At 34.4% G+C, this 17,833-nt stretch overlaps 1 protein-coding gene across 3 annotated transcripts in view; it reads right to left on the bottom strand.

The window, feature by feature from the left end:
* The window catches only part of LOC128220377 (cell death abnormality protein 1-like), a 67,746-nt gene that overhangs the window by 25,522 nt on the left and 24,391 nt on the right, over positions 1 to 17,833 (bottom strand). For 2 of the 3 annotated variants that reach the window (XM_052928750.1, XM_052928748.1), the window contains exons 10-12: positions 15,059 to 15,184; positions 9,661 to 9,786; positions 4,074 to 4,199 (exon numbers count right to left, since the gene is read on the bottom strand). In XM_052928750.1, coding sequence (XP_052784710.1) covers positions 4,074 to 4,199; positions 9,661 to 9,786; positions 15,059 to 15,184 — 378 coding nt within the window. Of the gene's footprint in view, positions 1 to 4,073; positions 4,200 to 5,174; positions 5,259 to 6,254; positions 6,342 to 9,660; positions 9,787 to 15,058; positions 15,185 to 17,833 lie in introns of all 3 variants that reach the window. The other variant, XM_052928749.1, reaches the window with a different exon arrangement.

The raw sequence follows: 17,833 nt of genomic DNA, 5'->3' as shown, positions 1-17,833 counted from the left end.
ATCATTTATGTTGGAGGCGTGATATGGTTTTTTAATCAAATTGCGTTGCACGTACTAGAGGATAATTATTTGATGAAGTGTAAGATCGTTCAATATTTTAACGAATGAGCACTAAAACTACAGTAAAATATATTCTGACTGTTTGTGTTCACGCGGTGAAAGATATTCCGATATCGATGACACTTAACGATGAGTTTGTTAATAATTCAACCGTTATATTTCAATTCACCACAGAAAGACATGAACTACCTATCTTAAAACTGATTTTCAGGAAAAAATAATACAACGCATGAATGTTTTGTGGAGATCATATGTACAACATTTCAGATTATTTGCTTTTAAATTTGAAATATTCTGACCTCACAAACAGCCGGATTGCTAGCTAAAAGGTAAAGAAATGAATTTAGGAACTCTTGCATGTCGTCGACGAAACAGACAAATGTGTGCTAGAAGTGACCAATGGTTCATATTTTAATACACGGAATGGCAATTTTATCATGGTGTTCATATAAAAAGACTAACTATGAAGTTGTTTGCTCTATATTTTTGTAGCCGAAAGTCAGAGAAAAAACAGAGAATTTGTTGCAAAAAAATCATCAGCAACAACATACATTGCATTCTATGTCATTTCTAGTGTACTTCGGATGGGAATAAAATTGTAACTTACAACATTCAGGGGGATTTCCGCCAATTGTACATTCACACTGACCATTGTCTTCGTTGCACTCGGCATCATCAGTGCAATTTTCAGGACCTGACATTAATAATAAATAAAAACATCGGGATAAGACATATTGTGTACGAGTATTAAAATTAAAAACAAATGCGGGCGTTTTTGTTGATAATAAACTAGTGTGGGTTACATATTGGTTTTATATTGGTTTTACGAACAGTGAATTTGTTGTGACAGTTTCAAATACAATAAAAACTAGTTTTATCGTTTGTAAAACATAGAATTGAATGAAAAAGCCATATCCATAATATGCATTTCTATTCATCGTTTATCAGATACCAAAATGTAAAGAGTGTATTCATTGCATGTGTAAACCACGTGATAAATTGCGTCATTAATGCTACGTCGGAATGCAATATTTTGCTTCGAATGAAGACATTAAACAAAGATAACTTTCCTATTTCTTCACCATTTTAAATGAAACATAGCGAAGTCTACGCCGCTTACGGAGCCCCGCCTTCGCTCTTTCACCCGGGTTTGATTGAGAGTGTAATTTCTTAAAACATTTCGACAAACCTTTTTGCATCATACGGCCGTCTGACGAAGCACTGTCAAATTATTTTTTTGAAGAAAATTCGCCGAAGTGTTTGATGAAGCTAATCACCTTATCAAACTCCGGTAATACAATGAAGGCGGGGCTCTTTAAGCGGCATAGACTGCCGTTTGTTTAAATTGAAATGATGAAGTAAAAGAAAAGTTATCTTTCATTTAGGCTTTAGACAAGATGTTGCCTTCTGACGTAGCATATATGACGTAATTTATGACGTGGTATACACATACTGGTATTGGAGTTTGTAAAGTATAATAATCCTATCTCAATTACCAGGTATATACGTTTATACGCTTAAAGGTACTTTGTATTATATAATACAAAATTCCGCGTACCGAAAGAGTTGACTAATATATTCGATAATTTAAAATTCCTGAAATAATAACCATGAAGAATATTTGGTTAATAATATTTAATGTTTCAAGTGACATTTTGAAAAGGCGGATGACGGTTGCTTGGAGTGTATGACATATTACATATATTTTATAATAATTATTACTATTAACGGTCATCATATCATAAATGTGCCGTCAGATTCATCATTGATCAGTTACAACAAAGGAAAAAGATTGAAGTAAATTATTTCAACTGTTTTGTGGTGTCTAGTGTAACACTAACTGATTTATCGATTGGTCCTAATGCGTTTTTGTTAATCACTTAGAGCGGAATTAAAAAAATGTCAGAGTATGTATTAGTTCTTTTGACGGTTCCAAGCTCGAAATCAAACTATGAGACTGCCAGTTTGATATTATTTCCATTTTCTTAACCTCTGCCTTTATTTGCGTAAAATAAACATCATTGCATTCGGAACTCCTCGGCCATTTTTATCGAAAACAACCTCGGATGTATTTGGACGGTTTACATACTCAAAAACTGGTACGTTTAAGTCCGCTGCAAGTAGATCGCGTTGTAATTTTATTCAGCAGTTAAACTTTATGACTTGACTCTTTAATATCTTTGCAATACTGGTAATACACTTCTCTGACAATTAATTTAAACTTAGATCAATAAATACAACTTTAAAAAACTACACTTAATTACAGAAACCATTCCAAAATTTACCAACTACTTCAACTGATGTACCGGCATACCCCGAGGTTGTTTTTGATAAAAATGGCCAAGGAGCTCCGAATGACATTAATGCTGCTCGTATACAGATGCTGTATCAATGAGCTAAAACACTTTTTTAAGCTTCGATGACAGTTGTCCGAAACTGAATAACCGTTTGACCTTTCCATTCATTGCAAGACTGGCGTAATAATCCATAGTCTATATATGGTTTAAAAGAGTATCACGAAGACCGTTCAAGATAAATGTACGTATTGAAACTGATGACTGCCAGTCACCAAAAACAATAATGTAGAATGTTAATTGAATGCTTGACATTCTTCTATAAGAAGTTACTTGTCAAACAAATATAGGTTCTATTCTAAATTCTAAACGAACCAGTCCAGTAGGTGATCAACACTATACTTATGACAATGAACACGTCATTGATATCACTAACATAAAATCAGTTCAAAATAACTTATCATTTCTGAAGTACAGTATTGCAAGTATGCAAAATAACTGATATTTAATGTACACTTTTTCAAATAGAAAGCATTCCTTTAAAACACAATCTTAAATATAATTTTATATAGTATCTTACCACTAAAATAATTTTAAACACGCTTATAGTTGTACTTATGGTTACTGACTGGGTTCCACCTTCAGTTCATATTGTATTTTTACACTGACAACAGTTTGAGCGATTATGCAATTAAAACCACTCAAAGTAACTGTTATGGCTACTCCACCCTCCCCTCCCCTTCAGGTCATATTGTATTTTTACACTAACAACAGTTCGAGGGATTACGCATTTAAATCCACTCAAAGTAACTGTTATGGCTACTCCACCCTCCCCTCCCCTTCAGGTCATATTGTATTTTTACACTAACAACAGTTCGAGGGATTACGCATTTAAAACCACTCAAAGTAACGGTTAAGGCTACAACCCCCTTCACCCCCACCCCCTCCTCTTCTGTTCGAATTGTATTTTTACACTAACAACAGTTCGGGCGATTGCGCATTTAAAACCACTCAAAGTAACGGTTATGGCTACTCCCCTCGCTTCCTTTTAGGTTCATATTGTATGTTCTGGCGTGAACTAAAACTTATGGCTAATAAGCTGACACTTTATATTTTATGTTTATTTGAAGTACACAACAATTTTAATAAAATGCATATTAGTTCAAATATACAGTTTATTTGAAAGTAAAAAACATCGAACAATAGTCATGACGAAACTCAGAGATCAACATATTTGAAATATTTTCGTATGCATTGATTACCGTTTAACAATGAAAAGCTGCCTAGACTCATTTTATATGAAACACTTACAGCTACCAGGCATTCCGTTTAGTTTCCATGTATGTTTGTACTTACAACAGTTCGGCATTTTGACCTTTAAACCAGCTCAAATTAACGCTTATGGCTACTGGGCTCATTTATGTAGCTTCTATTGTATATATACACTTACAACAGTATCGCCATTTCACATTTAAACCACCTCATAGTAGCACTTATAATTACTAGGCTCCTCCTTAAGTTTTTATTATTTACTAATGTTTAAAACAGATTGGCCATTTCGCTTTTAAACCAGCTCATGAAAACACCAATTACTAGTAGGCTCCCATTAAGATTCTATAATATGTTCATTTGTACAACTTATTGGCCCTTTGAACAAGCTCATAGTAACACTTATTAATACTAGACTCCCCTTTCGTTTCTATGTATGTTTATACTTACAACAGTTGCCACCTCCTCCACCATAAGGACAGTGACATTCTCCCTCTTGCACTGAAGTGCCTTGTGGACCAGTTGGACATGTCGCTTGATCGCAGCATACAGAATTGTCGGGACAAGAGGCGGGACCTACACCGTTTGAGATGAAGAAATTGAAACTGATGACTGCCAGTCACCAAAAACAATAATGTAGAATGCTAATTGAATGCTTGACTTTTTTCTATAACAAGTAAACTGTCAAATAAATAGAGTTTCGGTTCTAAATTATAATCGAACCAATCCATTAGGTGATCAATACTATACCTAACACTTTAAGTATCTATCATATGTTACCGGTACGGATAGATAAATCTGACCCGAGGGCTAGCGCGTGAGCCGATCACGACGCTTACCGAGTTACCGGTCACCCAGCGTTCCCCAGGGTCGTTTTTTTATCCGGACCGGAATAACATGATTGACATGATTGACATTTTTTCTTGTATACCTAAAATTATGATTTTTTTGAAAAATTGACGTAAAAAACGCACTTTTGTACATTTCACCAAAAAACGCGTGCGACGTTGTGTACTGACGTCATAAAGCGCAGTAATTTTAAATCATTATCGACATCAAAAAGTTTCTTTAAAAATCGCGCTTTCACGATAATTTTTTTTCAATTTTAATCAAATGTATTGTTTATATATATATATATATATATATATATATATATATATATATATATATATATATATATATATATATATATTATATTTTTGATTCCACTTTATTGAAATTGCATAATATACTTTTCATAAACCATACAATCAAAGAAATAAGAAGTGGCGTGTTGTTGCGCGTTACTAATCTTACATGGGGGTGTAAGATGAGTTTTCCAGCACCGGTCAAATGACCAGAAACACACGTCCGGTATGTACGACAATAACACTAATAAGGACATTCCATATCATGTTTGCATCTTAGAACACGTATACTGATAAAATTTCACATGCTTTTTTTAAATTGGGACGAGATCAAGATCAAACTTCAAGAAAAACGTGATAAAACATTCGTTCAAAGCTGTTGTATAAATTTTACGGCCAGTATTAAGCAGTGAGTAACACTTACAACATTTCGGGTGTGTTCCTCCATTTTTACAATCACATTCTCCTGTACCATCGTTACACTGTGCACGATCACCACAATCAGAACCTAGAGTACATTGAGCACTGGTAAATAGTCATTATAAGATAGGGGGTTAGTAGGTGACCCGATATGGGATGTATAGGGCAAAGGCAACCATATCGGTAGAGAGCAAAACTCAAACACAAATATGGTTTCCTGCACCCCGTATGTACCATATCGGGTTACCCTCTAAACCCGTAATGTATATGTTACGTCGACAAGCTGTTAACGTGTTTATGTTTTATTAATACATTGGAATCGAAAAATAGATGCCATTATGGTACGATATAAATTTTTGATCCAATATGGAAGAATATGTGGTCACCGCGTGACCAGTCCTGACCCAATGGCGTTGCATCATTTATGTTGGAGGCGTGATATGGTTTTTTAATCAAATTGCGTTGCACGTACTAGAGGATAATTATTTGATTAAGTGTAAGATCGTTCAATATTTTAACGAATGAGCACTAAAATTACAGTAAAATATATTCTGACTGTTTGTGTTCACGCGGTGAAAGATATTCTGATATGGATGACACTTAACGATGAGTTTGTTAATAATTCAACCGTTATATTTCAATTCACCACAGAAAGACATGAACTACCTATCTTAAAACTGATTTTCAGGAAAAAATAATACAACGCATGAAAGTTTTGTGGAGATCATATGTACAACATTTCAGATTATTTGCTTTTAAATTTGAAATATTCTGACCTCACAAACAGCCGGATTGCTAGCTAAAACGTAAAGAAATGAATTTAGGAACTCTTGCATGTCGTCGACGAAACAGACAAATGTGTGCTAGAAGTGACCAATGATTCATATTTTAATACACGGAATGGCAATTTTATCATGGTGTTCATATAAAAAGACTAACTATGAAGTTGTTTGCTCTATATTTTTGTAGCCGAAAGTCAGAGAAAAAACAGAGAATTTGTTGCAAAAAAATCATCAGCAACAACATACATTGCATTCTATGTCATTTCTAGTGTACTTCTGATGGGAATAAAATTGTAACTTACAACATTCAGGGGGATTTCCGCCAATTGTACATTCACACTGGCCATTGTCTTCGTTGCACTCGGCATTATCAGTGCAATTTTCAGGACCTGACATTAATAATAAATAAAAACATCGGGATAAGACATATTGTGTACGAGTATTAAAATTAAAAACAAATGCGGGCGTTTTTGTTGATAATAAACTAGTGTGGGTTACATATTGGTTTTATATTGGTTTTACGAACAGTGAATTTGTTGTGACAGTTTCAAATAAAATAAAAACTAGTTTTATCGTTTGTAATACATAGAATTGAATAAAAAAAGCCATATCCATAATATGCATTTCTATTCATCGTTTATCAGATACCAAAATGTAAAGAGTGTATTCAGTGCATGTGTAAACCACGTGATAAATTGCGTCATTAATGCTACGTCGGAATGCAATATTTTGCTTCGAATGAAGACATTAAACAAAGATAACTTTCCTATTTCTTCACCATTTTAAATGAAACATAGCGAAGTCTACGCCGCTTACGGAGCCCCGCCTTCGCTCTTTCACCCGAATTTGATTGAGAGTGTAATTTCTTAAAACATTTCGACAAACCTTTTTACATCATACGGCCGTCTGACGAAGCACTGTCAAATTATTATTTTTGAAGAAAATTCGCCGAAATGTTTGATGAAGCTAATCACCTTATCAAACTCCGGTAATACAACGAAGGCGGGGCTCTTTAAGCGGCATAGACTGCCGTTTGTTTCAATTGAAATGATGAAGTAAAAGAAAAGTTATCTTTGATTTAGGCTTTAGACAAGATGTTGCCTTCTGACGTAGCATATATGACGTAATTTATGACGTGGTATACACATACTGGTATTGGAGTTTGTAAAGTATAATAATCCTATCTCAATTACCAGGTATATACGTTTATACGCTTAAAGGTACTTTGTATTATATAATACAAAATTCCGCGTACCGAAAGAGTTGACTAATATATTCGATAATTTAAAATTCCTGAAATAATAACCATGAAGAATATTTGGTTAATAATATTTAATGTTTCAAGTGAAATTTTGAAAAGGCGGATGACGGTTGCTTGGAGTGTATGACATATTACATATATTTTATAATAATTATAACTATTAACGGTCATCATATCATAAATGTGCCGTCAGATTCATCATTGATCAGTTACAACAAAGGAAAAAGATTGAAGTAAATTATTTCAACTGTTTTGTGGTGTCTAGTGTAACACTAACTGATTTATCGATTGGTCCTAATGCGTTTTTGTTAATCACTTAGAGCGGGATTAAAGAATGTCAGAGTATGTATTAGTTCTTTTGACGGTTCCAAGCTCGAAATCAAACTATGAGACTGCCAGTTTGATATTATTTCCATTTTCTTAACCTCTGCCTTTATTTGCGTAAAATAAACATCATTGCATTCGGAACTCCTCGGCCATTTTTATCGAAAACAACCTCGGATGTATTTGGACGGTTTACATACTCAAAAACTGGTACGTTTAAGTCCGCTGCAAGTAGATCGCGTTGTAATTTTATTCAGCAGTTAAACTTTATGACTTGACTCTTTAATATCTTTGCAATACTGGTAATACACTTCTCTGACAATTAATTTAAACTTAGATCAATAAATACAACTTTAAAAAACTACACTTAATTACAGAAACCATTCCAAAATTAACCAACTACTTCAACTGATGTACCGGCATACCCCGAGGTTGTTTTTGATAAAAATGGCCAAGGAGCTCCGAATGACATTAATGCTGCTCGTATACAGATGCTGTATCAATGAGATAAAACACTTTTTTAAGCTTCGATGACAGTTGTCCGAAACTGAATAACCGTTTGACCTTTCCATTCATTGCAAGACTGGCGTAATAATCCATAGTCTATATATGGTTTAAAAGAGTATCACGCAGACCGTTCAAGATAAATGTACGTATTGAAACTGATGACTGCCAGTCACCAAAAACAATAATGTAGAATGTTAATTGAATGCTTGACATTCTTCTATAAGAAGTTACTTGTCAAACAAATATAGCTTCTATTCTAAATTCTAAACGAACCAGTCCAGTAGGTAATCAACACTATACTTATGACAATGAACACGTCATTGATATCACTAACATAAAATCAGTTCAAAATAACTTATCATTTCTGAAGTACAGTATTGCAAGTATGCAAAATAACTGATATTTAATGTACACTTTTTTCAAATAGAAAGCATTCCTTTAAAACACAGTCTTAAATATAATTTTATATAGTATCTTACCACTAAAATAATTTTAAACACGCTTATAGTTGTACTTATGGTTACTGACTGGGTTCCACCTTCAGTTCATATTGTATTTTTACACTGACAACAGTTTGAGCGATTATGCAATTAAAACCACTCAAAGTAACTGTTATGGCTACTCCACCCTCCCCTCCCCTTCAGGTCATATTGTATTTTTACACTAACAACAGTTCGAGGGATTACGCATTTAAATCCACTCAAAGTAACTGTTATGGCTAGTCCACCCTCCCCTCCCCTTCAGGTCATATTGTATTTTTACACTAACAACAGTTCGAGGGATTACGCATTTAAAACCACTCAAAGTAACGGTTAAGGCTACAACCCCCTTCACCCCCACCCCCTCCTCTTCAGTTCAAATTGTATTTTTACACTAACAACAGTTCGGGCGATTGCGCACTTAAAACCACTCAAAGTAACGGTTATGGCTACTCCCCTCGCCTCCCTTTAGGTTCATATTGTATGTTCTGGCGTGAACTAAAACTTATGGCTAATAAGCTGACACTTTATATTTTATGTTTATTTGAAGTACACAACAATTTTAATAAAATGCATATTAGTTCAAATATACAGTTTATTTGAAAGTAAAACATCGAACAATAGTCATGACGAAACTCAGAGATCAACATATTTGAAATATTTTCGTATGCATTGATTACCGTTTAACAATGAAAAGCTGCCTAGACTCATTTTATATGAAACACTTACAGCTACCAGGCATTCCGTTTAGTTTCCATGTATGTTTGTACTTACAACAGTTCGGCATTTTGACCTTTAAACCAGCTCAAATTAACGCTTATGGCTACTGGGCTCATTTATGTAGCTTCTATTGTATATATACACTTACAACAGTATCGCCATTTCACATTTAAACCACCTCATAGTAGCACTTATAATTACTAGGCTCCTCCTTAAGTTTTTATTATTTACTAATGTTTAAAACAGATTGGCCATTTCGCTTTTAAACCAGCTCATGAAAACACCAATTACTAGTAGGCTCCCATTAAGATTCTATAATATGTTCATTTGTACAACATATTGGCCCTTTAAACAAGCTCATAGTAACACTTATTAATACTAGACTCCCCTTTCGTTTCTATGTATGTTTATACTTACAACAGTTGCCACCTCCTCCACCATAAGGACAGTGACATTCTCCCTCTTGCACTGAAGTGCCTTGTGGACCAGTTGGACATGTCGCTTGATCGCAGCATACAGAATTGTCGGGACAAGAGGCGGGACCTACACCGTTTGAGATGAATATAAGAATTGAAACTGATGACTGCCAGTCACCAAAAACAATAATGTAGAATGCTAATTGAATGCTTGACTTTCTTCTATAACAAGTAAACTGTCAAATAAATAGAGTTTCGATTCTAAATTATAATCAAACCAATCCATTAGGTGATCAATACTATACCTAACACTTTAAGTATCTATCATATGTTACCGGTACGGATAGATAAATCTGACCCGAGGGCTAGCGCGTGAGCCGATCACGACGCTTACCGAGTTACCGGTCACGCAGCGTTCCCCAGGGTCGTTTTTTTATCCGGACCGGAATAACATGATTGACATTTTTTCTTGTATACCTAAAATTATGATTTTTTTTGAAAAATTGACGTAAAAAACGCACTTTTGTACATTTCACCAAAAAACGCGTGCGACGTTGTGTACTGACGTCATAAAGCGCAGTAATTTTAAATCATTATCGACGTCAAAAAGTTTCTTTAAAAATCGCGCTTTCACGATAATTTTTTTTCAATTTTAATCAAATGTATTGTATATATATATATATATATATATATATATATATATATATATATATATATATATATATATATATATTATTTTTGATTCCACTTTATTGAAATTGCATAATATACTTTTCATAAACCATACAATCAAAGAAATAAGAAGTGGCGTGTTGTTGCGCGTTACTAATCTTACATGGGGGTGTAAGATGAGTTTTCCAGCACCGGTCAAATGACCAAAAACACACGTCCGGTATGTAAGACAATAACACTAATAAGGACATTCCATATCATGTTTGCATCTTAGAACACGTATACTGATAAAATTTCACATGCTTTTTTTAAATTGGGACGAGATCAAGATCAAACTTCAAGAAAAACGTGATAAAACATTCGTTCAAAGCTGTTGTATAAATTTTACGGCCAGTATTAAGCAGTGAGTAACACTTACAACATTTCGGGTGTGTTCCTCCATTTTTACAATCACATTCTCCTGTACCATCGTTACACTGTGCACGGTCACCACAATCAGAACCTAGAGTACATTGAGCACTGGTAAATAGTCATTATAAGTTAGGGGGTTAGTAGGTGACCCGATATGGGATGTATAGGGCAAAGGCAACCATATCGGTAGAGAGCAAAACTCAAACACAAATATGGTTTCCTGCACCCCGTATGTACCATATCGGGTTACCCTCTAAACCCGTAATGTATATGTTACGTCGACAAGCTGTTAACGTGTTTATGTTTTATTAATACATTGGAATCGAAAAATAGATGCCATTATGGTACGATATAAATTTTTGATCCAATATGGAAGAATATGTGGTCACCGCGTGACCAGTCCTGACCCAATGGCGTTGCATCATTTATGTTGGAGGCGTGATATGGTTTTTTTAATCAAATTGCGTTGCACGTACTAGAGGATAATTATTTGATTAAGTGTAAGATCGTTCAATATTTTAACGAATGAGCACTAAAACTACAGTAAAATATATTCTGACTGTTTGTGTTCACGCGGTGAAAGATATTCCGATATCGATGACACTTAACGATGAGTTTGTTAATAATTCAACCGTTATATTTCAATTCACCACAGAAAGACATGAACTACCTATCTTAAAACTGATTTTCAGGAAAAAATAATACAACACATGAAAGTTTTGTGGAGATCATATGTACAACATTTCAGATTATTTGCTTTTAAATTTGAAATATTCTGACCTCACAAACAGCCGGATTGCTAGCTAAAAGGTAAAGAAATGAATTTAGGAACTCTTGCATGTCGTCGACGAAACAGACAAATGTGTGCTAGAAGTGACCAATGGTTCATATTTTAATACACGGAATGGCAATTTTATCATGGTGTTCATATAAAAAGACTAACTATGAAGTTGTTTGCTCTATATTTTTGCAGCCGAAAGTCAGAGAAAAAACAGAGAATTTGTTGCAAAAAAATCAACAGCAACAACATACATTGCATACTTTGTCATTTCTAGTGTACTTCTGATGGGAATAAAATTGTAACTTACAACATTCAGGGGGATTTCCGCCAATTGTACATTCACACTGACCATTGTCTTCGTTGCACTCGGCATTATCAGTGCAATTTTCAGGACCTGACATTAATAATAAATAAAACATCGGGATAAGACATATTGTGTACGAGTATTAAAATTAAAAACAAATGCGGGCGTTTTTGTTGATAATAAACTAGTGTGGGTTACATATTGGTTTTATATTGGTTTTACGAACAGTGAATTTGTTGTGACAGTTTAAAATAAAATAAAAACTAGTTTTATCGTTTGTAAAACATAGAATTGAATAAAAAAAGCCATATCCATAATATGCATTTCTACGCCTCTTACGGAGCCCCGCCTTCGCTCTTTCACCCGAGTTTGATTGAGAGTGTAATTTCTTAAAACATTTCGACAAACCTTTTTACATCATACGGCCGTCTGACAAAGCACTGTCAAATTATTATTTTGGAAGAAAATTCGCCGAAGTGTTTGATGAAGCTAATCACCTTATCAAACTCCGGTAATACAACGAAGGCGGGGCTCTTTAAGCGGCATAGACTGCCGTTTGTTTCAATTGAAATGATGAAGTAAAAGGAAAGTTATCTTTGATTTAGGCTTTAGACAAGATGTTGCCTTCTGACGTAGCATATATGACGTAATTTATGACGTGGTATACACATACTGGTATTGGAGTTTGTAAAGTATAATAATCCTATCTCAATTACCAGGTATATACGTTTATACGCTTAAAGGTACTTTGTATTATATAATACAAAATTCCGCGTACCGAAAGAGTTGACTAATATATTCGATAATTTAAAATTCCTGAAATAATAACCATGAAGAATATTTGGTTAATAATATTTAATGTTTCAAGTGAAATTTTGAAAAGGCGGATGACGGTTGCTTGGAGTGTATGACATATTACATATATTTTATAATAATTATAACTATTAACGGTCATCATATCATAAATGTGCCGTCAGATTCATCATTGATCAGTTACAACAAAGGAAAAAGATTGAAGTAAATTATTTCAACTGTTTTGTGGTGTCTAGTGTAACACTAACTGATTTATCGATTGGTCCTAATGCGTTTTTGTTAATCACTTAGAGCGGGATTAAAGAATGTCAGAGTATGTATTAGTTCTTTTGACGGTTCCAAGCTCGAAATCAAACTATGAGACTGCCAGTTTGATATTATTTCCATTTTCTTAACCTCTGCCTTTATTTGCGTAAAATAAACATCATTGCATTCGGAACTCCTCGGCCATTTTTATCGAAAACAACCTCGGATGTATTTGGACGGTTTACATACTCAAAAACTGGTACGTTTAAGTCCGCTGCAAGTAGATCGCGTTGTAATTTTATTCAGCAGTTAAACTTTATGACTTGACTCTTTAATATCTTTGCAATACTGGTAATACACTTCTCTGACAATTAATTTAAACTTAGATCAATAAATACAACTTTAAAAAACTACACTTAATTACAGAAACCATTCCAAAATTAACCAACTACTTCAACTGATGTACCGGCATACCCCGAGGTTGTTTTTGATAAAAATGGCCAAGGAGCTCCGAATGACATTAATGCTGCTCGTATACAGATGCTGTATCAATGAGATAAAACACTTTTTTAAGCTTCGATGACAGTTGTCCGAAACTGAATAACCGTTTGACCTTTCCATTCATTGCAAGACTGGCGTAATAATCCATAGTCTATATATGGTTTAAAAGAGTATCACGCAGACCGTTCAAGATAAATGTACGTATTGAAACTGATGACTGCCAGTCACCAAAAACAATAATGTAGAATGTTAATTGAATGCTTGACATTCTTCTATAAGAAGTTACTTGTCAAACAAATATAGGTTCTATTCTAAATTCTAAACGAACCAGTCCAGTAGGTAATCAACACTATACTTATGACAATGAACACGTCATTGATATCACTAACATAAAATCAGTTCAAAATAACTTATCATTTCTGAAGTACAGTATTGCAAGTATGCAAAATAACTGATATTTAATGTACACTTTTTTCAAATAGAAAGCATTCCTTTAAAACACAGTCTTAAATATAATTTTATATAGTATCTTACCACTAAAATAATTTTAAACACGCTTATAGTTGTACTTATGGTTACTGACTGGGTTCCACCTTCAGTTCATATTGTATTTTTACACTGACAACAGTTTGAGCGATTATGCAATTAAAACCACTCAAAGTAACTGTTATGGCTACTCCACCCTCCCCTCCCCTTCAGGTCATATTGTATTTTTACACTAACAACAGTTCGAGGGATTACGCATTTAAATCCACTCAAAGTAACTGTTATGGCTACTCCACCCTCCCCTCCCCTTCAGGTCATATTGTATTTTTACACTAACAACAGTTCGAGGGATTACGCATTTAAAACCACTCAAAGTAACGGTTAAGGCTACAACCCCCTTCACCCCCACCCCCTCCTCTTCAGTTCAAATTGTATTTTTACACTAACAACAGTTCGGGCGATTGCGCACTTAAAACCACTCAAAGTAACGGTTATGGCTACTCCCCTCGCCTCCCTTTAGGTTCATATTGTATGTTCTGGCGTGAACTAAAACTTATGGCTAATAAGCTGACACTTTATATTTTATGTTTATTTGAAGTACACAACAATTTTAATAAAATGCATATTAGTTCAAATATACAGTTTATTTGAAAGTAAAACATCGAACAATAGTCATGACGAAACTCAGAGATCAACATATTTGAAATATTTTCGTATGCATTGATTACCGTTTAACAATGAAAAGCTGCCTAGACTCATTTTATATGAAACACTTACAGCTACCAGGCATTCCGTTTAGTTTCCATGTATGTTTGTACTTACAACAGTTCGGCATTTTGACCTTTAAACCAGCTCAAATTAACGCTTATGGCTACTGGGCTCATTTATGTAGCTTCTATTGTATATATACACTTACAACAGTATCGCCATTTCACATTTAAACCACCTCATAGTAGCACTTATAATTACTAGGCTCCTCCTTAAGTTTTTATTATTTACTAATGTTTAAAACAGATTGGCCATTTCGCTTTTAAACCAGCTCATGAAAACACCAATTACTAGTAGGCTCCCATTAAGATTCTATAATATGTTCATTTGTACAACATATTGGCCCTTTAAACAAGCTCATAGTAACACTTATTAATACTAGACTCCCCTTTCGTTTCTATGTATGTTTATACTTACAACAGTTGCCACCTCCTCCACCATAAGGACAGTGACATTCTCCCTCTTGCACTGAAGTGCCTTGTGGACCAGTTGGACATGTCGCTTGATCGCAGCATACAGAATTGTCGGGACAAGAGGCGGGACCTACACCGTTTGAGATGAATATAAGAATTGAAACTGATGACTGCCAGTCACCAAAAACAATAATGTAGAATGCTAATTGAATGCTTGACTTTCTTCTATAACAAGTAAACTGTCAAATAAATAGAGTTTCGATTCTAAATTATAATCAAACCAATCCATTAGGTGATCAATACTATACCTAACACTTTAAGTATCTATCATATGTTACCGGTACGGATAGATAAATCTGACCCGAGGGCTAGCGCGTGAGCCGATCACGACGCTTACCGAGTTACCGGTCACGCAGCGTTCCCCAGGGTCGTTTTTTTATCCGGACCGGAATAACATGATTGACATTTTTTCTTGTATACCTAAAATTATGATTTTTTTTGAAAAATTGACGTAAAAAACGCACTTTTGTACATTTCACCAAAAAACGCGTGCGACGTTGTGTACTGACGTCATAAAGCGCAGTAATTTTAAATCATTATCGACGTCAAAAAGTTTCTTTAAAAATCGCGCTTTCACGATAAAATTTTTTCAATTTTAATCAAATGTATTGTATATATATATATATATATATATATATATATATATATATATATATATTATTTTTGATTCCACTTTATTGAAATTGCATAATATACTTTTCATAAACCATACAATCAAAGAAATAAGAAGTGGCGTGTTGTTGCGCGTTACTAATCTTACATGGGGGTGTAAGATGAGTTTTCCAGCACCGGTCAAATGACCAAAAACACACGTCCGGTATGTAAGACAATAACACTAATAAGGACATTCCATATCATGTTTGCATCTTAGAACACGTATACTGATAAAATTTCACATGCTTTTTTTAAATTGGGACGAGATCAAGATCAAACTTCAAGAAAAACGTGATAAAACATTCGTTCAAAGCTGTTGTATAAATTTTACGGCCAGTATTAAGCAGTGAGTAACACTTACAACATTTCGGGTGTGTTCCTCCATTTTTACAATCACATTCTCCTGTACCATCGTTACACTGTGCACGATCACCACAATCAGAACCTAGAGTACATTGAGCACTGGTAAATAGTCATTATAAGTTAGGGGGTTAGTAGGTGACCCGATATGGGATGTATAGGGCAAAGGCAACCATATCGGTAGAGAGCAAAACTCAAACACAAATATGGTTTCCTGCACCCCGTATGTACCATATCGGGTTACCCTCTAAACCCGTAATGTATATGTTACGTCGACAAGCTGTTAACGTGTTTATGTTTTATTAATACATTGGAATCGAAAAATAGATGCCATTATGGTACGATATAAATTTTTGATCCAATATGGAAGAATATGTGGTCACCGCGTGACCAGTCCTGACCCAATGGCGTTGCATCATTTATGTTGGAGGCGTGATATGGTTTTTTAATCAAATTGCGTTGCACGTACTAGAGGATAATTATTTGATGAAGTGTAAGATCGTTCAATATTTTAACGAATGAGCACTAAAACTACAGTAAAATATATTCTGACTGTTTGTGTTCACGCGGTGAAAGATATTCCGATATCGATGACACTTAACGATGAGTTTGTTAATAATTCAACCGTTATATTTCAATTCACCACAGAAAGACATGAACTACCTATCTTAAAACTGATTTTCAGGAAAAAATAATACAACACATGAAAGTTTTGTGGAGATCATATGTACAACATTTCAGATTATTTGCTTTTAAATTTGAAATATTCTGACCTCACAAACAGCCGGATTGCTAGCTAAAAGGTAAAGAAATGAATTTAGGAACTCTTGCATGTCGTCGACGAAACAGACAAATGTGTGCTAGAAGTGACCAATGGTTCATATTTTAATACACGGAATGGCAATTTTATCATGGTGTTCATATAAAAAGACTAACTATGAAGTTGTTTGCTCTATATTTTTGCAGCCGAAAGTCAGAGAAAAAACAGAGAATTTGTTGCAAAAAAATCAACAGCAACAACATACATTGCATACTTTGTCATTTCTAGTGTACTTCTGATGGGAATTTCTAGTGTACTTCTGATGGGAATAAAATTGTAACTTACAACATTCAGGGGGATTTCCGCCAATTGTACATTCACACTGACCATTGTCTTCGTTGCACTCGGCATTATCAGTGCAATTTTCAGGACCTGACATTAATAATAAATAAAACATCGGGATAAGACATATTGTGTACGAGTATTAAAATTAAAAACAAATGCGGGCGTTTTTGTTGATAATAAACTAGTGTGGGTTACATATTGGTTTTATATTGGTTTTACGAACAGTGAATTTGTTGTGACAGTTTAAAATAAAATAAAAACTAGTTTTATCGTTTGTAAAACATAGAATTAAATAAAAAAAGCCATATCCATAATATGCATTTCTATTCATCGTTTATCAGATACCAAAATGTAAAGAGTGTATTCAGTGCATGTGTAAACCACGTGATAAATTGCGTCATTAATGCTACGTCGGAATGCAATATTTTGCTTCGAATGAAGACATTAAACAAAGATAACTTTCCTATTTCTTCACCATTTTAAATGAAACATAGCGAAGTCTACGCCTCTTACGGAGCCCCGCCTTCGCTCTTTCACCCGAGTTTGATTGAGAGTGTAATTTCTTAAAACATTTCGACAAACCTTTTTACATCATACGGC

This window comes from Mya arenaria, chromosome 15 (assembly GCF_026914265.1).
Source record: "Mya arenaria isolate MELC-2E11 chromosome 15, ASM2691426v1".
Lineage (NCBI taxonomy): Eukaryota > Metazoa > Mollusca > Bivalvia > Myida > Myidae > Mya > Mya arenaria.
The sequence above is the reverse complement of the archived record's forward strand: the minus strand, read 5'-3'. Positions and strand labels throughout refer to the sequence as shown.